A 27,942-nucleotide genomic window follows, 5' to 3' on the forward strand; every position below is an offset into this window, starting at 1 on the left:
GTCAATGCTGTAGAGAAGGATCTCGATTAACAGCCCAGATACATTAACATTTACTTAGAACCTAAAAATTTAAGTGAACATTGAGGTAAAATGCACCATGGTTTTCATGGTCACCCAAAAAACCATGAAAACCATGAATAACTATAAACCATGGTTAAACCATGGTTAGTTTTCATAGTAAAACCATGGTTAATTTTTGTAAGGGTTAAATCTTATTATTTTTTTTCTCTCTTCTTCCCCCTTTATTTTATGTAATTTTATTTTCTATTGTTTACTGTTTTGCTTTTACCTCTGTAAAAGCACATTGAACTGCCATTGTGTATGAAATGCGCTATATAAATAAACTTGCCTTGCCTTGCCAATCTGGCAACCCGGACAGGGCTGGGATTAAAACCTCCTTGGGGACTGGAAGTGAAATTTGGCAAAGTTGCACATGGGGATAGTTCTTAGTGAATCTGGGCGGGTTTCAAGTCGCTACTGTGGGCTGGAAGTTTGGTGGAGACAATCTGGCAACCTCTCCCCCAGCCCTTGAGCCGGGGACTCCCGCTGCTCCGGGTTTGACTCGGGTTCCTTGGGATGGCTCGCGCTGATGTGCGCTGTAAAGTTTCTGCGTAAAAGCGCCGCATCTTGCGCCATGGCGTCACTCAGCCTGCGTGCTCGGTTAATGCAAACAGCTTTAAGGTGTTTAAAATGGCCTAACGTGTGTGTGTGAGAGAGAGACAGAGAGAGAGGAAGACGGTTTAGGCTTAGGAGGTTGCTCAGATTTGAGGATGCACTCGAAGCGCGGATTTTGCGCCTTTGGGTCGGCCTTCTTCCTCCCAGCTGTGCTCCTGACCCTTCTCCAGAGCGCAGAACCTCATGGGCTCAGTGACATTACAGGTGAGTTGGAGCAGCTTGATAGTTTTTGACCTTGAATGAATGTGTTTCTGCAGGGAATCAGTTCTGCTGTCAGGCTCTGAGCTGAACTGCTTTTTGCAAGCAAGAACATATATATATTTTTTTTATTGCAGAGTTCAAACCTGGAGAACACAAACTCTGTCATGCATTTATTTTGGATAACTGGATCAGCAGTTAATAGGCTGTGATTGTCATTATGTCATGCTCCATGCTTTCATTGATTTCTTCATCATGCAGTGGAGTGCAAAAGTTTGCACCTCCCCGGTTGTGTCTCGATGAAGCAAGCAAATGAATTATCTCATCTCATTATCTCTAGCCGCTTTATCCTGTTCTACAGGGTCGCAGGCAAGCTGGAGCCTATCCCAGCTGACTACGGGCAAAAGGCAGGGTACACCCTGGACAAGTCGCCAGGTCATCACAGGGCTGACACATAGACACAGACAACCATTCACACTCACATTCACACCTACGGTCAATTTAGAGTCACCAGTTAACCTAACCTGCATGTCTTTGGACTGTGGGGGAAACCGGAGCACCCGGAGGAAACCCACGCGGACAACATGCAAACCCCGCACAGAAAGGCCCTCGCCGGCTCGAACCCGGACCTTCTTGCTGTGAGGCGACAGCGCTAACCACTACACCACCGTGCCGTCCGGTAGAGGAGGTTATGAAAGCAAATATCGTGCTAAGAAAGAAAGCCCAACTTTATTCATCACACACTTGTGAAATTCCTCTCTGCATTTAACCCATCTGAAGCAGTGAACACACACATGCACACACATGTGAGCAATGAGCACACACACACATACCCAGAGCAGTTGGCAGCCATGCTAACAGCACCCGGGGAGCAGTTGGAAGTTAGGTGCCTCGCTCAAGGGCACCTCAGCCCAAGGCCGTCCCATATTAACCTAACCGCATGTCTTTGGACTGTGGGGGAAACCGAAGCACCCGGAGGAAACCCACACAGACACGGGGAGAGCATGAGACTTCATTCAATGGTATCTACGCTCACCGGCCACTTTAATAGGAACTTGTTCTTGATTCTAACACTACGTTCAGACTGCAACCTGAAACGACCCATATCCGATTTGTTGTGAAATCCGATTTTTTTGTTAGGCCGTTCACATTACCAATTATATGAGACTTGTATGCGATCTCCAATATGAACGGAAAACGACCCAAAAGTGCCCCGCATGCGCAAATTGACACGTAATAAGCACATCTACGTAATACGTAAACAAAAAAAAAGCGCACTCTTCATGTTTAATGATTTCTTTTTTTTTTTTTGTTTAATTATCTGGTTAGTTTTAAAGTGTGAGGTCTCATGTGTGTTTTTGTTTCTGAACTGAAATGAAAACGTGTAGCCTGGTAACGAGGGTTGACTCCTAAATATGTCTCTAATTTCTATATAAGTGCACTACATGTTACTAGGAAGTAATGGATTTTTAAACTCTATATAGTGCACTCGAGCTTCAGTAGGCGGTCATTTGGGATACGGCCGCTGTATTACCAAACTCTTAATTCAGGCTTAATAATTTGCACATATTTATTTCGTCATATTAATAAACTTTTTCTACATTTTTATAAATATTTATTTAGATTGTTTATAGCCAGCTGAATTCTGCAACTTCTCTCAGCGCTGGCTCAAGGTGCAGAAACACCAGTGCAGTTTGCTATGGAGATGAGGCGAGACCTGGCGATGTGGTTTTTGTGGCGGCGGCGGAACTCACACAATAATCTGATTAATGTGGGCAGCAGACTAATGAGACCGAAGGTGTCAAATTACTGGAAATTTCCAGAACAATCTTATAATCTTGTAATACAGGATGGTTTAAGTTATAAATCAGTTATAGAAACTGTTTTATTTAATCAGGCTAACAGATCAACATCCAGGTCCCTACCAAATCCACCATTAGCTTGATCAATTCTATAAAAGTCTATTTAAATTCTGAAAACTGTACAAATGTTGTTGTTTTCCACCAAAGAGGCGGGATTAGCCAACGCAGAATAGTGACGTTTGTCTCTTGTTGATGACGTGTAGGTCGCATGAATGCGACCTGTCCGGTCAGACTCCAGTCGCATGTGAAAATAACGGATATGCATCGGATTTAGGACCACATATCCAAGCGGCCTGGGTCGCATGTGAAAAAATCAGATCTGTGTCGTTCAGATTGTCAATAACAAATCGGATACAGGTCGCATATGGGCAAAAAAATCGGATATGGGTCGTTTCAGGGTGCAGTCTGAACGTAGTCTAAGATTCCTGTTCTTGGCTGGTAGGACTGGAACCCAATATGGTCATTCAAACTCCACACAGAAAGGCCCCCATCAGCCATTGGGCTCAAACCCAGAACCTTCTTGCTGTGAGGCAACACTGCTAACCACTACACCAGCGTGCTGCCCCTCAAAGCACTCTGCCTTTTTGCCCAAAAACAAACCATGTGTCAACAGTGAGTCAAAATCATTTCTCACCCTAAAAGAGAAAGCTTAAAAGGGGACCTGCCATGAAAAACTCACTTTTTTGGTGCTTGTGCACAAACACTCGCCGGCCACTTTAATAGCAACTTATTCTCCCATTCTTGGCTGTTGTTGCATGCTGAAATGCTTTTCTGCTCACCATGGTTGTAAAGAGTGATTATATGAGTTGCTATATGAGTTCCTTCCTGGCAGCTCGAACCAATCTGACCATTTTTCCTCTGATCTGTCTTATCAACAAGGTGTTTGTTTCCACCCACAGAACTGTCTCTCACTTGATGTTATGTTTTTTGTTTTTCGCACCATTCTGTGTAAACTCTAGAGACTGGTGTGTGTGTGTGTGTGTGTGTGTGTGTGTGTGTGTGTGTGTGTGTGTGTGTGTGTGAACCCCAGGAGATCAGCAGTTTCTGAAATACTCAAACCAGTCCATCTGACTCAAACCAACACCCATGCCACAGTGAAAGAAAGTCACACTTTGAGATCACAATTTTTCCCGTTCTGATGTTTGAAGTGAACATTAACTGAAGCTCTTGATTTGTATCTGCATTATTTTATGTATCGTGCTGCTGTCGAGGGATCGGCTGATTAAAGAACTGCATAAAACAGTTGCAGGTGGATGCATGGGTGTTCCTAATAGAGTGGCCGGTGAGTGTAGGTCATCTTCAAGAAGGAAGATTTAGGAGGAAAATTTGAAAAGATTTTTGCGATAGATACAGTATTTCAACACAGTTCGACAGTGTGAGCATCTTAAACCAGTCTTGTTTATCTTGCATGAATTAATATTTTTCATTTTTGTTTTTCAACCAGCCGACCTTCCAAAGTCTGCGTAAAATGAAATTTTCAAATGTTAGCGCTTGTGTGTGTTGTTTCCTATCTGATGGCCGAGATCGCTACACTCTGGCCAGTTGTGGAGAGGAAACTTCCTTGTCCTTTGTTGCTCTCTGCTAGTTCATGACATCTGGGTCAAAATTGGAACAATGGTCTCAGTTAAAAGAGTTTTATAGACAATGGAAGTTTCTGACTAAGCCTCTGGAGAAATCCATGAATAAACACGACGTCTTAAAGTTCATATGCTTCATTTTTGTTTTTTTAAGTTCGCATTGTTCCAGGCAGAAATGCTTTACTTTGCTTGTGTGGAGCTCAAAGCAATACCGTGGTCTGTTGTTTATCACTGTGAAAATAGCACATGCATGCAGTCTTCATTTATTCTTCTATTTAAATAAAGCAAAGTCTGTAATAACAAATCATAACCATCTGCTTGTCTTCTGCAGGTCTCTCCTCTGAAGGGTTTCTCCAGTATGAGATTGTTCACCCACAGAGAGTAGATTCAGATGGAGATTTTATCTCCAACCTCGTGTCCTACCATGTGAGTCGAGTCCGCCGGAGGCAAACTGTCGACAGCATCGAAAGCCTGCCTCATGTTTTCTACCATTTACAATACAATGGCGAGGACTTGCTTTTCAACCTCACCCTGAACCCATATCTGCTAGCTCCTGCTTTTCTCACAGAACGGCGACATGGTGGTCTCCGCAGCTCCACATTGCATTCTCCTGGCAATTCTCTGTGCTACTTCCTTGGAGAGGTTTGGAGTGAATCAGCTGCAAAAGGTCAAGCGGCTGTGAGCACCTGCGATGGCTTGGTATGCTAGCTGGATATATATGATAGGGTGATGTTTAATAAGGGAACAGCTTTTACAGTGATTCGCTTGCGTTTGTAAAAATACTCCTTAAATGCTTTCTCGTTTCATGACTATAATTACAAGATTATGCTTGTTCCTTTAGATTTCTGTAAAATATGGCAACCTACAGTAGGAAGCTTATTCTTTAATAGAAACGATAGACCCTCACTTTAATAATTGACTATTGCCATTTATACCACAGTGCTGTTGAATTCTCTTTTCTGATTGGTCAAAAAATGTAGGATGAGATTGATCAAAGGTGAAGTTTCCTGTGAGGAAATGTTTATGGAAGGAGTCTCCAGTGTCAGTGTCCGAGGTAAAGTTATAATCATGCAGAAGGGAACCGTCAGGGCCTTCTAGGCCTTCAGAGAAGACTCAAACATATCAGCAATTTCAAATATTATATTTAATTTCTTTCATTCTTTCATCATTTCATTATAATCATTCTCTCCTAATTCTAATTTGGCCTCATTTTCTATCAAATCTGCTTCAGAAATGAAAGGGTTACTGTCCTGAAAACATTAAAATCGAGTTATCCAATGAGATTTTTTTGTTTGTTGTCTCTAGGCTGAAAAGAGTTTAGAGCTGTTCACTCACTGGTTAGGACTTCGTTGCCGGGACAGAAGGCCATGGCGGTGCATGTTTATGTAGGAAGTGACAGATGAATTAATCAATCAGATTTTGATTTATAGTGGATACCAAAAATGTATCACCCTCGGCCTTCTTGAAGGCCAACACAAGCTTACCCGTGAGTTGGCGCCATCAGCGCACCAGTGAAGTTAAATGCAGAGGAGGAATTTCACTGTACTTGAGTGTACATCTGATAAATAAAGGCTTCTACTTCTTTTACCTGTACCGCTTATCCGTCAGGGTCATGGGGGAACCTGGAGCCAATCTGTCAGAGGAACCTGGCGCCAATCCCAGCTGACTTTGGGTGAGAGGCGAGGTAACCCTGGGCAGGTCACCAATCTATCACAAGGCTAACACAGAGGGCATTCCATAATCTCATCTCATTATCTCTAGCCGCTTTATCCTGTTCTACAGGGTTGCAGGCAAGCTGGAGCCTATCCCAGCTGACTACGGGCGAAAGGCGGGGTACACCCTGGACAAGTCGCCAGGTCATCACAGGGCTGACACATAGACACAGACAACCATTCACACTCACATTCACACCTACGGTCAGTTTAGAGTCGCCAGGTAACCTAACCTGCATGTCTTTGGACTGTGGGGGAAACCGGAGCACCCGGAGGAAACCCACACAGACACGGGGAGAACATGCAAACTCCGCACAGAAAGGCCCTCGCCGGCCACGGGGCTCGAACCCGGACCTTCTTGCTGTGAGGTGACAACGCTAACCACTACACCACCATGCTGCCCCGCATTCCATAATATGAAATGTAATTAGAAATGGATAAAAAGTTATTGTTTTCCGAAAACAGCATGCCCCTTCATGTTTTATTTCTTACATGCATACACTAGTATGGTATACACTGCAAGGAAGAAAGGCTTTTATATAGATTATATTAACATTTTCAGACACTTCAAGAAGTGAGTTCTGAAATCAGAACTCACCAGCTTATGTGTATGAAAGTATGGAGAATATTTGTGACATTTTATTTTACCCAAAACAATGTATACAGGAGCTAATAGAAAAGAAAAGATCTGCTTAGGCATCCTGTTAACATCATGAAACACTTTTCTCAGTGTCCTGGGTCTCATCAGGTATCGATACTATTAGAACTGATTTGACTTTAAAATCAAATAAATTCTTGCGAATGTTGAATCATAAATTGTGACTTGTATGGATCATAATACTATTATCATAATATCTTTGCCATATCTCCCACCTTTACAATACACACTGTCTGGTAAAGGTTTATACACATGATATATTTCAGCATGGGCGGCACAGTGGTGTAGTGGTTAGCGCTGTCGCCTCACAGCAAGAAGATCCGGGTTCGAGGGCCGGCGAGGGCCTTTCTGTGCGGAGTTTGCATGTTGTCCGCGTGGGTTTCCTCCGGGTGCTCCGGTTTCCCCCACAGTCCAAAGACATGCAGGTTAGGTTAACTGGTGACTCTAAATTGACCGTAGGTGTGAATGGTTGTCTGTGTCTATGTGTCAGCCCTGTGATGACCTGGCGACTTGTCCAGGGTGTACCCTGCCTTTCGCCCATAGTCAGCTGGGATAGTTTCCAGATTGCCTGCGACCCTGTAGAACAGGATAAAGTGGCTAGAGATAATGAGATGAGATATTACATCACTCTACCCAATTGAATATGTTTTTTGCGATACTGCATGGTTGTCAAGACAATATGACGTCACATGTTGGAGCTGATGTAATATTCAATGAGAGAGTTTTCTGCTGCGCATGTGTAGAAGCATTTCTTTTTTTGCCAGGAAAGAGAAAGACGCATTGAACAACCAAGGCTACCAAAATGTCATTAGATATTCTTCATGCATATTTACAAGCAGTGGTGAACCGTAACTATTAGAGCTGGGACTTGAGCCCAGCCAAAACTTAGCTGGACACCAAAAAAGCAACAGGGCAAAGGATTTTGCAAGGGATTCGCAGCAGGCTGTCAGGTCGCTCTGTTGTGTGCAACTGTTGATGATGATTTTAAAAGTAATTCAGTAAATTACACAGGGAAATGAATATTTAAGTCTGAGTGAAAAATATTGTAGCGAACGTTCAGCGTTGAAGAAGAGTCTGGAAACAGAAATCTTAGTTTCTCGGTCGTTAGCCTGTGCTACTTGCTCTTGATAACACTGGCTTGACCGCTTTATTTGCATTTGCTAACACTACTGATAAACGCTACATCGGCTGGAAGGTGACTTCACTGCTGCGCTGACGGCTCCTACTTGTGGTTAAGCTTGCGTTGGCCTTCGAGAAGGCCTAGGGCGAAAAATTTTTGGTCCCTCCCACTATAAATTAAAATCTGATTGGTTAATTCATCTGTCACTTCCTACATAAACATACACTGCGATGGCCTTCTGTCCCGGCAATGAAGTCCTAACCAATGATACCCCTTTTCCACCAAATCCGTTCCAGGGCTGGTTCGGGGCCAGTGCTGGTGCTGGTTCACAACTCGTTCAACTTGCGAGCCAGCTGAGAACCAGTTTGCTTTTCCATAGCTCGCGGTGCTAAGGGAAGCCACGTCATTACGTCGCTGTATACGTCAGTTATGTCATTGTATACGTCAGTTACGTCGCTACGTTTGCATAAACCTTGGCGCGAATATCGAAGCAAAAACAACACGGAAGAAGCAGCAGCAACAACTACAATAATAATAATGGATGACTTCGCGTTTGTACAGCTGCTGCTTCTCGTCGCTTAAAAATGGCGATCTTTCGCGGTCTTGTTATTGTTGTTGGTCTTAACAACTCCGCCCCCCTGCTGACGTAAGCGGTTCTTTCTTCTGGCCCAGCAGAGAGTTGGTGCTAGCCTGGAACCGGTTTTTCTGGCCGCAGAGCCAGTTCTTTGTCAGTGGAAACAGAAAACCCGGTTCCAAACTAAGCACTGGCCCCGAACCAGCCCTGGAACTGCTTTGGTGGAAAAGGGGCATGAGTGAGCAGCTCTAAACTCTTCTCAGCCTAGAGACAACAAACAAACAAAAAAATCTCATTGGATAACTCGATTTTAATGTTTTCAGGATAGTAAGTCTTTCATTACTGAAGCAGGTTTGATAGAAACTGAGGCCAAATTAAAACTAGGAGAGAATAGTTATAATAAAAGTATGAAAGAAATTTAAAAATGAAAGAAATTAAATGTAACATTTGAAATGCTGATATGTTTGGGCCTTCTCTGAAGGCCTAGAAGGCCCTGACGGTTCCCGTCTGGTGTATCATAATAAGAATAATATTGGCTGGCTTTTTTTCGTGGTATATCAGATATATTCCATTCAGCTACTCGTCTTCGAATCGTTCAATATCATACTAGCTGAATGGAATATATCTGATAGACCACTCAACGCCAGCCAATATTATTTAATTAATATTCAGTGGATTAAGAACTGATCGAAATGACTTTGTTTCATTTTATTGGACCGACCTAAATCTAATCTAGTTACAAAAGGCTGAAATCTTGATCAGTCTACCGGTATATTATACACCTCAGCCACCACATTTTTATGTTTTCCAGTTACTCCTAGTGCCACCTGAGTCTTTTATTTATAAGCTTAATGGTTTTACCCTCTATGTGTAGCAGCCTTTAAAAAGCACATCTAAGAGGAGACAGTTAATAAGATCTACAAGGCTTCAATTTCCACGTTTAAAGGAACAGTCCACCGTACTTCCATAATGAAATATGCTCTTATCTGAATTGAGACGAGCTGCTCTGTACCTGTCTGAGCTTTGCGCGACCTCCCAGTCAGTCAGACGCAGTCAGACGCGCTGTCACTCCTGTTAGCAATATAGCTAGGCTCAGTATGGCCAATGGTATTTTTTGGGGCTGTAGTTAGATGCGACCAAACTCTTCTGCGTTTTTCCTGTTTACATAGGTTTATATGACCAGTGACATGAAACAAGTTCAGTTACACAAATTGAAACGTAGCGATTTTCTATGCTATGGAAAGTCCGCACTATAATGACAGGCGTACTAACACCTTCTGCGCGCTTCGACAGCGCATTGATACGGAGCTCAGATATCAATGCGCTGTCGAAGCGCGCAGAAGGTGTTAGTACGCCTGTCATTATAGTGCGGACTTTCCATAGCATAGAAAATCGCTACGTTTCAATTTGTGTAACTGAACTTGTTTCATATCACTGGTCATATAAACCTATGTAAACAGGAAAAACGCGGAAGAGTTTGGTCGCATCTAACTACAGCCCCAAAAAATACCGTTGGCCATACTGAGCCTAGCTACATTGCTAACAGGAGTGACAGCGCGTCTGACTGCGTCTGACTGACTGGGAGGTCGCGCAAAGCTCGGAGAGGTACGGAGCAGCTCGTCTCAATTCAGATAAGAGCATATTTCATTATGGAAGTACGGTGGACTGTTCCTTTAACTGCTGTTCTGTATCACAGTAGGTGTTCCAGGTGTTCAAAAACTAGTAATGAATAAATACCTTATTAATAAAGCGCTCATTCAGAGTGTCATTAGGACAGGAGAGCTTCCTTAAATACAAAGATTTAAAACATTTAGATGTTTGGCGAAACTATACTTGTGTACAAAATCTGTAAGATATTTTTTATTTTTATCCATGGTGGTAAAAGTGATTCATCTGTAACAAAAGTAATAAAAAGTTGGCCAGGCAGTGTGGAAGGTTCGTGTGCTGCCTGTTTGAGTGTAATGTGTAATTCTTGAATTTGTCATGTGGCTCTGCTTCATGAAGTTCAAAATAGAAATAACACTACAGCCACAGTTTTTTCCCTCGAGTCCTTTTATATAGCCTGAGGGAAAATCCAAGTGGGGAGGATATGTTTTGGATTGGTGAGGCTTGTAATTAGTGTCAGCTTAGGCTGACCTTGGAGTTTTCTGTAGACAGGGCTGTTTAAACTCTCAGAGGAGGAATTCTTCATCAGGCCGCTGGAGCAAACACACAGATCAGAAGAGCCACAAGCTCATGTCATCTACAAGCGACATACTACTGAGACCAAAAGACAGCTGGTGCAGCCTTTATTCGATGGGAAAACATCCAACGGGACCTGTGGAGTCAAAGGTGAAAGACCTTTAGCTATTGTATATTTATCAATTGCTACCACATGTGTAGCAATTGTAAAGTGACTGTATTAATTTATCCATGGAGATAACATTGAGCTGAGGCAAATAAAGCCTAAAAATGTCCTGATTGATAACAGAAAGATACTGATTGAGACGTTTACTCTGTCAGATATTCAGGAAAGAGCAGAGAGGCAGCGAGAGCGTTGGGAGAAACGCCATCACCGGAGGAGACAGCGCTCCATCAGCAGGGAGAAATGGGTGGAGACTCTTGTGGTGGCCGACCCAAAAATGGTGGAGTACTATGGCAAGAACGGAGTGGAGAGCTACGTTCTAGCTGTCATGAACATCGTGAGTATATCCTTAATCTGTCCATTATGACTATTTCGGACTTCATAATTGTCAACCCACTTCGGAGTCCGGCCTTATAAACCCTCACAAAAACCCTTATTGAAGACAAAATATTATTGGATAAGTTAGGGGTTTGAACCCTAGAGGTGTTGGTTGTGTTTATTTAATCTTTTCATAAGGCTAAATGGTCCCTTTGGAGTCCCCTCCACAGTGGCAGTTGGGCCACTCCCAGTGCTACACCACCGGAACATTGGGGGAATCAAAGTTTTTTTTTTTTTTAGACACTATCTCTAGGAAGATTGTCAACCAAGACTAAATAAACCTTCCTCCCCATGAGACATGGTTATCCCCTGCCGGACACCAACCCGGTATTTCTAGACCACGGGGTAACTGGGGTAAAATTGGACTACTCTTTGTCTGGCCTCTTCCCTTCGACCTGTCTGGCTTGGGTGACCCTACCAGGAGCGATAACTCCCACCAGCTTAGCTCTCAGGATCATCAAGACCACAACAAGGTATGGTAGTAGTCTGCAGAGGGCATCCTTACAAACTAAAAATGAAGACAACTATATGTTGTTTTTGAGACATAATATATTGAAAAACAAGTGAGGAAAAACTTCAATAGCACTTTGTCCACATCATAATTTGCAATATGAAGTTCATGATCATGTCCATCCCATAATTCACTTCATGAAGTTCAAGATGAAGTCTGTCAAATCAATGCTCCTGATTGTACTCGGAGGCTGCACATCTAGCCAGATGAAGCTGATGGTACCATGGCACCACCTGGCAACACTGGTCTGTGTTGAGCTTGCACTGCAGTAGGGTTGTCAGTCAATGTGTCAGGTGCCATGGACTTTCTGCAGTCAGTCATAAGTTTCCTGACTTGGAAAACTTGGAAACACTTGTTCTTTTCACCAGGGTTCCCATGGCTTCTCTCTCTGTGTTGAATACTCTTTCAAAACTACTCGACTGGAAAAGCAGAATGGCTCCGGGCCCTTTTGTTCAGCTCATGGTGGCGCGAAATGTTATCCGGTTTCATGCGGACACTTGACTTTCAAGTATGATCTCAAAGTCTGAGTTTTCAAGCGCCTAGCAAACCTGGTCATGGGGTGATAATAGTTAAGATGCTCCGAATGATACCCTCTACCTGCATAACACAATGGTTTTCGGTTTGATTGTCTATTGCTTGTTTCATGCATAATGCACACTGTGACAACATGGAAAAAGTACTTGCAGAATAAAAAGGTTTTGGTGAAAAACTAGGAATCTGTAAGACTATTAGAATACGCCCATAAGCCTGACAAAAGAAAAAAGAAAAATCCGTAAGATTTATGGCTATTCCTTATGGATTGACAGGTATGACAGTTTTTAAACGTTTCCTACTTTTATAACTGAACACATTTGAATGTGGAATAATGTTCAACTTGCAAAAAAGTAAAGTGCAAAAGTTTGGATACCCTTTGAACACAATTAAGATGGATTATAGTTGGGATTGCACAGGGTGATTTTGATGTCATAGACCAAAATCCCACATTGTAAAATAATTTTTTGGTCATGAGTTGAGATCATTGGTGTCAGAACCCGTAATCTGACAAGCTAACCAGCAGCCAGTTAAAGTGCCATAATGATCAAAGATGGCTGATGGAACAGTTCTGGCAGTGTGAAAAAAATTAAATTAAAATAATTGCATTATTAGCATACACTCTTATCCAGAGCAAGATACTCAGAGAAGCTGGGGGTTAGATGCCTCACTTAAGGGCACTTCAGACATTTCTGCTGGTCTAGGGAATTGAACCAGCAACCTTATGGTCCCAAAGCCATGGCTTCCCCCATTGTAAGGGCTGCTATAATTCTTTATGACTTTATTTTCAGAAGGTGAAGCCTTCTAATCTCTCTGGGCTTGAGACCAGCACTAAGTATGCACTGTCTTGACAAAGACAAGTGGCTGAGTATTTTTACCAAATCTGCATGTCTTTGAGCTGTGGAAGAAACCAGAGCACCCAGAGGAAACCCATGCAGACATGGGAAGAACATGCAAACTCCACACAGAAAGGCCCCCATTGCCCATGAGGTTCAAACCTGGAACCTTCTTGCCGTGAGGTGACAGTGCTAACCACTGCACCACCATACACGTTAGATGCTTGCCTAAAATCTACCAATATACGTACTGTATGTGGACACCATGGGATTGTACAAAATTCAACACGATGGTGTCTATGTTGAAACGGAAATGAACCATGCTATAGACCCCTTTCACTGACGTCACCCGAAACCGGAAGTAAACAGACCCTGCGCCATTTTGGAAGACCAACAAACTCGTGATTAGGGGAAAATAACGGCAGCGGTATGTGACCCCACGAGAATAAAGTGGAGTGGCAAACGACTTAAACAAACAAATCTGAGCTGTTTTATTTATGATTTATTGGCCCAACAGTAGACTTGAAAGAAACCTGTGTGAGACTTGGCAAAAAACTGTGGATATAATGGATAAGTCTGTGCATGATCTGCGGACACTTTGAGGTAAGCAAACGCAAGAAATTCAGATTTAAAACATGCTAAATTGGCCTCAAGTTGATAACTGTATGAGGAGCAAGCCTCCCAGACTTCTACAATTTAATAATAATAATAATAATAATAATAATAATTTAGGATGGTTTGGGGCTTGCTCTCCCTCCTATTATATAAATAAAACATAGTTGTTGTGTAGGCATATATCATAAATACATATGTATAATTTGGATAAATTAACCTAAATTATGGATACCTTAATAGTAACAAAGTATTAATTTTTCAACTGAAAAGATATATTATTAAAAGATAAATATCAACAAGATTACCTTGGCCATAACTATGTGTAGGTTATTCTTAATAACAGCTGTAATATCACGAACCAAGCCACTAACAACATAATTGTAAGCCTGTAGCCCTTTGTAGGCTTTCAAGTCATCAGCAGTGTAGGCACTGGGTGTAAACAACAAATAGTTTACAATGTCTGGGTAGCAAACAGATGGCAGAATTGGTGTCCGGTCCTCCTTATGTATCTGACACGGAGAAATAATATAAATTGTGCTGCCTACCAGATTGCAGTCGTCTGTTTTACTGTATCAGTACTAGTATCACTTACTATACTCATCAGTCATAGATTAGTCCAGTACAACGTGACCAGCTTGCTTTTTTCCCATTTGACTGTCGCAAGTTTTTTCAGGCTGGTACAGTCAAAAATTGAAAAAAGTTTTGGCCTACTAAACTAGTCATCGATTCTACTAGTGCAGGGGTTTTCAAAGTGTGGGAGAGTCAGCCCCCCCTCGGAGAGCAAATAAACAACAGCGCCCCCCCCTTACAATTTTTGTTGTTGCTATACTTAATGTTCCATTCGTACAGTGGCGCTTGAAAGTTTGTGAACCCTTTAGAATTTTCTATATTTCTGCATAAATATGACCTAAAACATCATCAGATTTTCACACAAGTCCTAAAAGTAGATAAAGAGAACCCAGTTAAACAAATGAGACAAAAATATTATACTTGGTCATTTATTTATTGAGAAAAATGATCCAATATTACATATCTGTGAGTGGCAAAAGTATGTGAACCTCTAGGATTAGCAGTTAATTTGAAGGTGAAATTCGAGTCAGGTGTTTTCAATCAATGGGATGACAATCAGGTGTGAGTGGGCACCCTGTTTTATTTAAAGAACAGAGATCTATCAAAGTCTGATCTTCACAACACATGTTTGTGGAAGTGTATCATGGCACGAACAAAAGAGATTTCTGAGGACCTCAGAAAAAGCGTTGTTGATGCTCATCAGGCTGGAAAAGGTTACAAAACCATCTCTAAAGAGTTTGGACTCCACCAATCCACAATCAGACAGATTGTTTACAAATGGAGGAAATTCAAGACCATTGTTACCCTCCCCAGGAGTGGTTGACCAACAAAGATCACTCCAAGAGCAAGGCGTGTAATAGTTGGCAAGGTCACAAAGGACCGCACGGTAACTTCTAAGCAACTGAAGGCCTCTCTCACATTGGCTAATGTTAATGTTCATGAGTCCACCATCAGGAGGACACTGAACAACAATGGTGTGCATGGCAGGGTTGCAAGGAGAAATCCAGTGCTCTCCAAAAAGAACATTGCTGCTCATCTGGTTTGCTAAAGATCACATGGACAAGCCACAAGGAAGGAAAAATGTTTTGTGGATGGATGAGACCAAACTAGAACTTTTTGGTTTAAATGAGGAGTGTTATGTTTGGAGAAAGGAAAACACTGCATTCCAGCATAAGAACCTTATCCCATCTGTGAAACATGGTGGTGGGAGTATCATGGTTTGGACCTGTTTTGCTGCATCTGGGCCAGGGCGGCTTGCCATCATTGATGGAACAATGAATTCTGAATTATACCAGCAAATTCTAAAGGAAAATGTCAGGACATCTGTCCATGAACTGAATCTCAAGAAAAGGTGGGTCATGCAGCAAGACAATGACCCTAAGCACACAAGTCATTCTAACAAAAATGGTTAAAGAAGAATAAAGGTAATGTTTTGGAATGGCCAAGTCAAAGTCCTTACCTTAATCCAATGGAAATGTTGTGGAAGGACCTGAAGCGAGCAGTTAATGTGAGGAAACCCACCAACATCCCAGAGTTGAAGCTGTTCTGTACGGAGGAATGGGCTAAAATTCCTCCAAGCTGGTGTGCAGGACTGATCAACAGTTACCAGAAATGTGTAGTTGCAATTATTGCTGTACAAGGGGGTCACACCAGATATTGAAAGCAAAGGTTCACATACTTTTGCCACTCACAGATATGTAATATTGGATCATTTTCCTCAATAAATAAATGACCAAGTATAATATTTTTGTCTCATTTGTTTAACTGGGTTCTCTTTATCTACTTTTAGGCCTTGTGTGAAAATCTGATGATGTTTTAGGTCATATTTATGCAGAAATATAGAAAATTCTAAAGGGTTCACAAACTTTCAAGCACCACTGTATTTAAAAAAAAAAAAAGGTTGTTTTACACATTATTTTTTTCTTTTTCACATTTTAAACATCTGTGCTTTTTAAAACATCTTGTTTTACACATTTTAAACATCTCATAGCATAGTTAGCTAGCACCTCTTGGCAGACAACACACTGTAGCAGTGGAGCATCTTCAGATCCAGTCCATGAAAATCCAAGCTTTAAATAATTGTGGTCATACTTCCTTCTTTTTCCAGTCCCCCAGGATTCCGTGGGCCTTTTTTGTGATTGTTGTGGGCTAAAATGTCTGCTCTTGCGGGGGTTTCCAAAAAAATTGCGATGAAAGTTGCGGTGTTTAGGTTTTTGTTGCGATTACATTGCGGGAGGAAGTGAAAGTTGCGAGAAATTGTTGCGATTTTCTCTTTTTGTGATTAAAATTGAGTGATATGTTAAATATTAAGTTATTACTGAAAAACTATTGATTAAAAAACAAAGACACTGAGAAATGGTCCTATAAACAACTTTACTAATATAAAAGATTACCAGGACTACAAAAATGCAGAAAAATAGGCTTTACTTATCCAAATGCACCTGTTGGTTCAAAAGTTAAAGTGCAGAGAACCTCACAGCACAACATGAAGTTACCTTAAAATATAATATAAATGCCTCAGCTTTCATGTAAGAAAAAAAAAACTATTAATACTAGTAACGTGTGCAGGCAGTTTCTCCTGAAGACTAAATTAAACAATAATTATAAACTAATAAAATAAATGGCTCAGGCTTCATAGAAGAAAAAAAAAACAATTTGAACAGAATCTCACAGTATGATGCTGAAGCTGCCTAAACAATGGAAAATAAAATACCATTTTGGCAAAAATGTTGGCATCCATTAACTTCTTGTATTAAGTAAAAAAATAAAGTGCACACAGTCCTTCACTGTAAACATAACACACTTTCAGTAACAGAATTTAAGCCTATATAAACACTGACTCACACATCATGCAATGTTGCCAGATACTGCTGACGTTTTCCAGTCCAAAATATGTTCAAAACCCGCCAAAATGCACTTGAAACCTCCAATCTGGCAACACTGCGCGCATGCTGCTTCTCTTGAACATAGACATCCGGAAGTAAGGCGGAAGGTAGTTTGTCGATGTCACCTCAAGACGACGCCAACGATTGGTCAAATTTGCGGGAAAGTTGCGGTGATTGGATATAATTGCAGCACCGCCCTGAATTCGTGGGGATTGGTTGAATTTGCGCTGAAGTTGCAAATCGCAACATCCTGGAGGCTCTGTTTTTTTGCTTGGCCGTCTCCTCACTCCCTGTAGCTTTAGGTACTAAAAATAGATCCATTTTGTCTCTCACGTTGCGCCCCCCCGAAGAACTCTGGCGCCCCCCAGGGGGGGCGCGCCCCACACTTTGAAAAGCCCTGTACTAGTGTATTAATTGGAATCGACATGAAAAGGTTAGGTAAAAACTTTAAACCAGTACAATCTCTTCTTCAAAGTTTCACCAAATGGTTTTATTTATGCAATTTAAAGCTCATAATACTGTATAACTTTGGTCGAGTAAAAACACGGAGCAAAAACATGGCTGAATCCTGAATGACTCCTATTTGTTTAAATAGGGGACTACATAGGCGGCAAAATGTAGTTTCTTCTTCCCTGCCATGGAAGCGCACTTGTATACTGAGGAGGAAAGCAATTTGCATTACAGCCGTGAGGCGGCTCGGCTCGGTTTTCCCTTTTGGGCGTTCTCGTTTTCTGTTAGAATTTGGTAAAGAAAAAAAATAAATAAATATTATTTACCAGCTTACCGGGTCCATTAACATAAATCTGACAGCTGACAAGGTCAGGATATAAACGAACTTTTGCGTTAAACTGTGTGCTTGGATTCACATAATTATTTCTGAGTCTTATCATATGGGTCAAACCCATCAATCACAGCCAGTTTCTCCACATACCGTGCCCTTTCTGCAACTGGTAATGTACTCACATAACCAGAATTATCATCCATCGTGTCACTTTACTCTCGCTCGTACTTTGTTTTATATTGTGAGTGCATGTACTTGGTCTTCCAATATGGCGCCTAACAAAATCTCGCGGCGCGGTGACGTCATGTGAAAGGGGTCTATAGGATATAAAAATATCCTGATCACATCAGGTTACTTTGAAGAATGTTTCTGTTTAGTTGATGTTCCTGGCATGTTCAAGTACACAAGTAACATGGATGGCCAGATTGCATATTCTCGCACAGTAATAGTGAAATAGTGCATTACTAAATGCCTCTCTCGCAGCCTTATTTAATTTAACATTAACATTATCATTATTTTTCTGTGAAATGTGTTCTGTGATTTGGATTCTTGCTGTCATGAAAACAAATCCATTTACCATTTTGAAATCCTTGGAATTCTTTTTCATCTTTGGATTAAACTATAAAGTCAATCTGCTATTTTTTTAATTTTTTTTTTTTAAATCAAACTTCCAAAGTGCAGTTTCTTGGCTTTCATGTACCATTTCAAGTTGTTTCCTCTTATTCCCAACACCAGACGTCTGCAGATTCTGCAGAAGGCTATAGACTCCTCCAAGACATGTTTCCTTCTGTTGAACTGGATCCAATTCAGCTGACCTCACTGTAATACAGCTGCAGGCCCTTAGATACATTTTCCAAAATACACTTCGGAGTAACTTTGCCTGGCTGAGCTGTTGCTACTGAAAGCTATGTTAAAGGAAAAGACCTCATGAAACAAAGCGGTTTCCATTGCAGGTTGGCTTGGATGGGCCTGTTGTAAAGAGGAGATGTTCGATATCCACAATTTAATGTGAAGCAGCTTTTTAAAACGACTCTCCTTCCTTTGTACCTCTGGGCAAGTTTTTAAATAAGAACTGTCAGAACCTTGAGTGTGTCTGATGGATGTGAGTGAATGTCCAGTTTCTTGAGTGAGTGAAGACTGATTTGACAAATAACATTCCTCCTTTTTAACCAAGAAGAAAGGTTGAATATTTTCGGTGTGGTTGAGGCTGAAGAATAAACAAAGAACAAAGTCTATTTGACTTTTTAGGTTTGCCAACTCTGTTGGAGGAGGTTGTGTTTTCACCTCTGTTTGTTTGGTTGTTTGTTTATTTGTCTGTTCCCAACATAACTCAAAAGGTAGTGAACAGATTTTGATGAAATTTGGAGGAAAGGTGAGCCATGGGCCAAAGAACAATTGGAATAGATTTTAAGGCCATTATTAAAAAATGTTCTGTTTCCGGTCCACCGGCCGGGTGAGTGCCGTTTGTGCGGGTGAAATTTTTTTTTTTAACGCCGGTTTTTCGACATTTTTTTCGGGTTCGTAAATCTAAAATCGAACTTGACATTTCCGCATTCCCAGGGCTTTCCACTAAGGATCATACTAGCCAGCCATGACAAATAAGTAGCCGGGGGGGGGTAAACACAAAATAAACTCCTGTGCACGCAGTTCCCAGGGTTAAATGTATTTTCCACAGACCATTTATTTATTCACTTTACTCAAATACAAAATAAAATGGCAGTAAATCTTCTTTCTTTTCTTGCGTATTGCATCATGAGGCGTTCCTAGCTTGTAAATCTCTTATTTTGGGTGCATGACACATTCACGCAGCTGAGTGCGCGCGCACACTGCATGTCGGGGCGCGGATGAGTTACTCTCCCTTGATCAACGGTTCAGTTTAACATTATTGTCAGTCCATTAGATAAACATTTAATTTTATTAAAATCGAAAATTAATATTTAGAGCCTGTGGGCTACAAAAATAGTCATTAAAGTAGCCGGCTGGACTTAATTGTATGGCTGGCAGCCGGCGCTTGTGGAAAGCCCTGTCGAATCAGCTCTGCGCATGCGCCGTGCGGCACAAAAAAATGGCAGCCACCATGAAGGAAGGCGATCCGGAGTTTTCAAACATTTGCTGAAGTGTGAAATTGCCAAATGGTATTCTAGCGAACAACAAAATAGTAAAGATTCAGAAAAACAAATCATTCAGTGATCATTTTAATAGTGTAATTTCATCCGAACTAGGCCTAACGGCCGATTTAGAACTACAAAAAGTCCATGTGTCGGACATTTTAAGTACCTTTGTAAAAGTTTTGCAAATGTTGCAGTCAGCATTTAAAATGCTAACTTAAAGTTTTTGTACAAGTTTCAGTTGATTTAACTGTCATATTTTATTAAATGTGTCTGCTTTTGTAATAAAAAAAAAGTACTGAAAGAAAACGCAAACACAGCATTGTGATTTCTTATCTATCCATATATAATAAAAAATAATAATAAAAAAATAAATCCCTCCCTCCCTCCCGAAATTTTTTTTGCCCACCCGGTGGACAGGAAATGGATTTTTTTTTAAGGATGGCCTAATGCAAATCCAGATATGTATGCAGATTCATGCAGGATGAAATTTGGTGTACAGCTTTACCACGAGCTGGCCTAGTGGTTAGCGTGTCTGCCTCTTGACTGGGAGATTGCGAGTTCTACTTGTGGTCGAGTCATACCAAAGACCATCATAAAAATGGTACCTACTGCCGGCTGGCAAGGCACACTGCAATACAGAAGTGAGTGGGGAGTCAAACTCTTGTGGTTACCAGAGGACTAGCCCCCCACTGTAACCCTAGCTGTATAGGCGAGAGGCCAAGGGCTTATAGAAATGGAGATCAGCGTTGCCCAATGTGCCTTAAGGGCCTGGTTGGGAGACTGCCTGGGAAGGGCTTGGACATTTTTGGTGTACAGCTTTAGTATTAGCCCAGATTCAAGTGATTTGATGTTGAGATCTTGCTGATTCTGAAGCCATGGTCTAATGATTAGAGAAGCAACTTTGGGACCAAAAGGTTGCTAGTTCAATTCCCTGGACCAGCAGGAATGGTTGAAGTGCTCTTGAGCAAAGTACCTAACTGCTCCCCAGGCTACTCTGGGTATGTTGTACATCACTCTGGATAAGAGCGTCTGCTAAATGCCATTAATGTAATGTTGATAAGATGTGGCTTGGTGGAGCTATGCACTCTACTGAATGCCCTTCTAGGTATTTATTTATTTATTTATTTATATTTTTGCTCTACTATGGGTTTTTCATTCTTTTATTTTTTTCTTTGTGTGTGTGTGTGTGTGTGTGTGTGTGTGTGTGTGTGTGTGTGTGTGTAAAAACCTCCACTCTTTGCTGCTTGGAATGCTCTCAGAGACAAGCGATATTAAATGAGAACTTTATGTCTCGGGATAAGAGAATGACGTGACAGAGACAACAGCAAACAATTCCTAATCTTAGATAATAGCTAGGAATTCAACAAATAAGACAGTGCATTGAGGATTTTTTTTTTTTTGGTGCATCTAATAAGTAAGCATCTGTTTCCTATTACTAAAGAATTTTGTATTCATTGTTTTTCTGGTGAAAAACCATTGACCATAATTTACAGGCTGCAGAATCATTTGGAAATAATTCCCAATAAAACTTGCTGTTTCCTGACAGCATCTTTTCAAGCATGTCTTTCAATTCATGATCGTCTTTTAGGAATCCGAGCTGATTTTAGCATCACGCTCATGCCGATGTCAGCCTGTTATTGACCAGCGGCAGACATATGCCTCTTTAACCTCTTGTGATTTCTATGTCTTTAAGCCAATTTGCACATTTAATGAGCCTGTGCTGTTTGATCTGTTAACAGGTACTCTCATGAGTACGCTTTTAAGGACCTTAATGTTAATTAGCGTACATAGCCATGCTTTCAGTCAGTGTTTACGAACACAATGTTAATTAAGCTTTGACTGTGAAAGCAGCTCTCCAAAGACTCCAGAGCTCAGGATCTGTCCGCCATCTTATGGCCCTTTTCCACTACCCTTTTTCAGCTCGCTTCAGCTCACTTCAGCCCGACACGGCTCGCGTTTCGACTACCAAAGAACAGCACGACTCGGCTCGCTTCAGCCCTGCTTAGCCCCTAAAACTCGCACGGTTTTGGAGTGGGGCTGAAGCGAGCCAAAGCGAGCCGAGTGAGGCTGGGGGCGTGAGCAGACACTCCCCTGTGCACTGATTGGTGAGGAGGAGTGTCCTCACATGCCAACACACGCCCCGCGAGCACGCTGGGATCTGTAAACACCGTAAACCCGGAAGAAGAAGAATTACGAATTACGAGAATTTCTGAAGCCTTATGCGCCTCGCCTCATCTATACGCTCTTGCCAGTATCTGTTGGCGTTGTCGGTGACAACAAGCCACAGCACCAAGACCAGCAACACTAACGACTCCATGTTTATTGTTTACTATTCGGGTCGTGAGACTACCGCTTAAAAGATCACTGATGTCACTGTTTGTGCTGCTTAACGACATCACGTGACGTCCACCCACTTTCGCTAACTCCACCCAATGTGTCCACCCACTTCCAGCCAGCACGGTTCAGCGCGGTTGTAGTCGAAATGCAACTCCAACAGCCCCACTCAGCTCGACTCAGCCCAACTCAGCACGGCACGGCTCGGCTCAGCCCGACTCAGCCGCGTTTGCAGTGGAAAAGCGGCATTAGACCCTGAGGAGAAATGGTTGATATTCAGCCACTTCTCAGATATTAGTAGCGTTTTTTTAACCTGTCACTATGGGGTTTAACTATTTTAGCTTGTTCATTTTAGCCTCACAGCTTTTGACTGTTTCATGAAGCAGACTTTACTCCAAAAGTGTTAAAATGTTGCAGCCAAAGTGCCATTTTTGTGTTATACTATGTGTATCTTCATGAGTTACTCTACGTTTTTTGCAGGTTGCAGGGCTGTTTCATGACCCGAGTATTGGAAATGCCATCAATGTCGTGGTTGTGCGTCTCATTCTGCTAGAACAAGATGAGGTGAGCCAGCCAGTAAATAAAGAGCCATCCAGTGAATAAAGGAGCTACCCAGTACTGGGTGGATTTATATTAATGGATAAATTTAAAGCAACAAATAGTTATTTTTCTACATGCTAGTGCCTTCAATATTGTGGTTGTTTGTCTTGTACTGCTAGAACAAGACGAGGTGAGCCAGTCAGTACAGAAGGATGCTAGTCAGTAGTGGGTTTCAGTAGTGGGTATATTTAATATGACAAAATCGTGGTTATGCTTATAAATTATAGTTCCATCAATCGTGTTGTTAATCCCAGCCTCGGACCTCAGACCTGCACTGGTGTCCTATATTTGAGAGATGTGGCTGACTGAATGGGATAAATATCCTGAAAACAAATTGCACAAAATTAACCCTGTTATTAAAAAGACACCTTTTCCCCCATTTCAAAATAGACATGACCAAGTTGTATATATCAGGTGTCGGATTGGACACACAAGACCCACCCACGTTTTTTTTTTTTAAATTAAAGTGAGACTGCCTTTCAGTTTCATAAAATCGGTGAAATTTAGTTCCCTCTGAAATTTGGTCTTTGTGATATATGTTTATTTCTGTAATATCTCGGCCATTCTGTGGCTGGGAAGTTATTTAATTTGAGGGGATTCCCGAGCAAATAATGTTCATGAAATCACTCACTTCACGCAGTCGAGCAGACAGAGGAAGTCCGTGTGCGCATGCGCAGGTTTACCTTGACCATGCACTGACAGTTACATCATTCTGTCGCTAAATGAACAGCTGATCACACCGAGGTGCTCGCTGACCGCCGATATTTATTAGTTTGGTCTTGTGTTTCCTTTCCTTCGCAACATGACGTCTTTTCTTCTCACTTTCCGTTACTATAGTCGGTCTTTCATGTTTCATTCACACACTCGTCCTCCATTTTTCTCTCCTGTTTCACATTTGTATCCCACAATGCCTTGCGCAAACAGGGAAAGCCCACCATGTGATGCATGACGTAGTATCTTGAATTGGGTCATGGTGAAGTAGGAAAAAATAGTGAATTTAGGGCCACATGGTCCTAAATTAATTAATTGTTCTATTTTTAAAAAACCTAATAAAATTGGAAGTCTGTGATTCGAATTCGGTGTCGGAAAAATTCTTTTTATGACCTACACTTGAAAAATCTGATAGGTAGTCTACCTATAAAAGGTGAAGAATCACCAACATGCCATGTTTGCAAGACATTGCTAACAATCAAGCATATTTTACTCTGCTGCCCTGGGCTAAACGCCCCAAGAGACCTTTTTTACTCTCAAAATACCTTGGATGATGCTTTTCAGAAGGTGCGCCCCCAAAAGTCCAAGAGTTTCTGTCACGTGTTTTTGAAGCAGCTCATTTAGTTATGTCTCATCTCATTATCTCTAGCCGCTTTATCCTGTTCTACAGGGTCGCAGGCAAGCTGGAGCCTATCCCAGCTGACTACGGGCGAAAGGCGGGGTACACCCTGGACAAGTAGCCAGGTCATCACAGGGCTGACACATAGACACAGACAACCATTCACACTCACATTCACACCTACGGTCAATTTAGAGTCACCAGTTAACCTAACCTGCATGTCTTTGGACTGTGGGGGAAACCGGAGCACCCGGAGGAAACCCACGCAGACACGGGGAGAACATACAAACTCCGCACAGAAAGGCCCTCGCTGGCCACGGGGCTTGAACCCGGACCTTCTTGCTGTGAGGCGACAGTGCTAACCACTACGTCGCAGCATTTAGTTATGTTCTATTTTTAAATATATTTAACGTAATTTTATTTGTTTAAATTGTTTATTTCTAAAGTAATTGTAATATCTGTGAAAAATGTTTTTGCCATGATATAGCCTTAGGTGCTGACATGGCATTAAAAAAATCACTCACTCACTTAATATTGTTGTTATGTGATTCATTCTACTAGAACAAGATGAGGTGAGCCGGCCAGTAAATAGAGAGCCAGACAGAAAATGTAAAGACTGTACCCAGTACTGGTTATTGGTGGATTTACAGTAATGGGTATATTTAATCCTGTAAAATAGTGGTTAGTGTTCTACATGCTAATGCTATCAATATTGTGGTTTTGTTTCTCATTCTGCTAGAACAAGATGAGGTGAGCCAGCCAGTAAATAAAGTAGTGACAATTTCTGGATTTACAGTAGTGGGTACATTTAAAACTACAAGATATTGGTTGTGTTTTGTTAGTATAAATATAGAGGTGATTATAAAGAATCGCATGCACTGATTGGTCGAGAAATTCGGACTATTTCCTGATAATCACCTTGAGCGACTTGGCAAAATGGCGGCCAATCACTTTGTCACCGTAAGTGAGGAAGAATTACACATTATGAAAGAAAATGTTGTTCCTAAAAGCACTAAAGATGCTATGACGTTTAGTCTAAAACTGTTCGAAAGCAAGGTGGAATTGTGATTTAGTATATCGATTTCAAAACAAAGTATTTTATGTGACTCGGCCTAGATAAGTGACACGTCTGTATTGTGCCTTTATTAGATTTGCATGCAGCTTTTGAAGTTTGAAATAAATTATATTTTCAATACGACTTTTAAAAAAAATTAAATAATCACCTGTGTATTTATACTAAAACAATTATCCGCCTCAGGCTCAGTGAATATCGGTGAATAATAACCTCGACTTTGTCTTGGTTATTATTCACCGATATTCACTTAACCTTCTGCGAATAATTGTTAAATATTCTAATGCCTTTGGTATTGTTGTTGTGCATCTATGTTTGCGGTTAGATTATATGTTTTCTATGTGTTGTCTAGTAGCATTTTGAGAAGAAATGTGAAACATATTTTCCCCAAAAAGCTCCAGTAGTCAAGCTTTCATGAAGATACTTGAATCCACAGATTAAATCCTCTGTCTTTAATTTGCATTTTCAACTGTTTTAATAGCTTTAATAGATTGATTGCTATAAATTTTTTTGTATTTCTTGTTATGTTCAATCAGGAAGACTTGAAAATCACTCACCATGCAGACAACAACCTCAACAGCTTCTGCAAATGGCAAAAGCATTTAAATATAAAGGGAGACGAACATCCAATCCATCATGATGTGGCTGTCCTACTTACAAGGTGCTTATATAAATACTCTATATAGGTATTGCTTTATAGTGAGGTTTCCTTAACTAACCTTATTTAACAGGGGTGGGTTTCCCAAAAGCCTCTTAACACTAAGAGCACCTTAACTAGGAGAGAGAGTGTTCATTGTGATGCTCGCTCTACCATTTAACAATGATCTTTGTGCTATGATGCTTTTGGGAAACCCAGCCCAGATTAGCAAACATGAATAAATGATTAACTACAATATTAATACACCATTAGTAACATTATTAAAGTAATTCAAAAGTCCACAGTAACCAACATGAACAATATTTTAATTTTTTTTCAACTGTTAGCAGACAGAATGTTAATATTTACACGTGGCGACCAGATTTCAGGATGTTATCAACATTTACTAACATGCTTTAATTGATGTTTTTGCAAGTATAGATGAATTTACACAGCATGGATTAAATAAGCAGTCAAAAAGTCAAAGTCCCTCCCATGTAAGGACCTGGTCTTCCCAGGACGGCAGTCTCCTGTCCCAGTACTAACCAGGCCCTTAAGGCGCATAGGGTGGCGCTGATCTTCGTTCCAGTAGCCCTTGGCCTCTCGCATATTACATAACTAGGGTTACAGTGAGGGGCTAGTCCTCTGGTAACCAGAAGAATTTGACCCCGTACTCGCATCTGTATTGTGGCGTGCCTCACCAGATGGTAGTAGGCACCATTTTTATGATGGTCTTTGGTATGACCCAACCATGAGTAGAACTTGTGATCTCCTGGCCAAGAGGCAGACAAAATAAAGTCAATGCAGGTATATTTAAATGCCCATTACATTTGTTAAAGTGTTAAATTTGTTATTTTGTTAACATCAATATTGTTAAAATTAGTGATGCTGCCAAAGTTCATGGATTTGTTCATGTTAACTAATGCAGGAGATATATGATGTTATTCAAGGTATTAAGGTATGTATTAATGTATTAATTGTCATGAGAAAGACAAAAATAAATATTTAAATGATTGTGCTGACCACTGTATATTTTCTGTAGTAGCCACGGACTTTAACATCAGACTTAGCTAGTTAACAATTATTCCACGAAATCGAGTCGGACATGAGCTGATAGTCGACAAGGCACGTACCACGGAATCAGCTATAAGCCATGTATGACGAGATTGAGTGGAATAACTGTTTTATTCTATCGACATTCACTGGATTTAGAAAAATAGAGCATTTTTGTTTTTAGTTTTTGCAAATTCAATAAGTAAAAACTTTATACAAAACATCCGACAAAATCATTTCCGCTTAGAATGTAAACAAACCGGCGAAATGACAGTAGGAATTTGTGAAAAATGCGATAATAATAATTCTTGAAAAATAAAAAAAGATATGTCCTTACCATCAAATACTTTCATTCCATATTTTGTTGCTATTTTTTATTTTTGGGGTTTTGTTTTCGAGTAGAGTTTTTATTTCATCCTCGGTTGGTTCAGCAACATGCTCCGCCATTTTGTTTTTCTCTACTCACGGTATATGAGCTAATAGCCTAGTAGTAGAGTAGCCAATCAGAGCGCGTCATTGCTCATATCCAGTGAATGTGGATATAATAAAATACTAATATCAAATATTTTCATACTGCTGCTCATGCTGCATCACAGGTCAGGGTAACACACTCAGAGGAATGCGCTGTCTACCCTCTTCTACATCCAACAAATGAGCTGACAGACATCCATGATTGGGAACTGTGATTAACAAGGGTTTTGTTTAGGCTATTATTGAGTTATAACTCAATAATATGCCAAAAAAGAGCTGACAACTTACTTTTACTCATAATAAAAGCAGCAGATGAGCCAATTGATATATGATATATAAATCAGAAATGACTGACATGTCATTTCAGTAATCTGGGAAGTGGATATCATGAGGAGGAAAAAACAGTTTGTTATAAAGCATTAATAATATAGAAATGATAAATACCCATATATCTAAAATACTTGGTAACGTATGAATGGAATTATGACCAAGTGCAAAAGAGAAGTG

The 27,942-nt window shown here is 40.9% G+C and overlaps 1 protein-coding gene across 1 annotated transcript in view; it reads left to right on the forward strand.

Annotated features, from left to right (window-relative positions):
* The first annotated feature begins 539 nt into the window (after positions 1-539).
* LOC132899192 (A disintegrin and metalloproteinase with thrombospondin motifs 7) overlaps positions 540-27,942 on the forward strand; it is a 222,861-nt gene continuing 195,458 nt past the window's right edge. The window contains exons 1-6 of the mRNA XM_060940894.1: positions 540-879; positions 4,644-5,011; positions 10,530-10,707; positions 10,879-11,057; positions 22,753-22,836; positions 25,811-25,935. Of these exons, the coding sequence (XP_060796877.1) occupies positions 771-879; positions 4,644-5,011; positions 10,530-10,707; positions 10,879-11,057; positions 22,753-22,836; positions 25,811-25,935 (1,043 nt within the window). The 5' untranslated portion in view covers positions 540-770. The remainder of the gene's footprint in view (positions 880-4,643; positions 5,012-10,529; positions 10,708-10,878; positions 11,058-22,752; positions 22,837-25,810; positions 25,936-27,942) is intronic.

Source organism: Neoarius graeffei, chromosome 15 (assembly GCF_027579695.1).
Source record: "Neoarius graeffei isolate fNeoGra1 chromosome 15, fNeoGra1.pri, whole genome shotgun sequence".
NCBI lineage: Eukaryota > Metazoa > Chordata > Actinopteri > Siluriformes > Ariidae > Neoarius > Neoarius graeffei.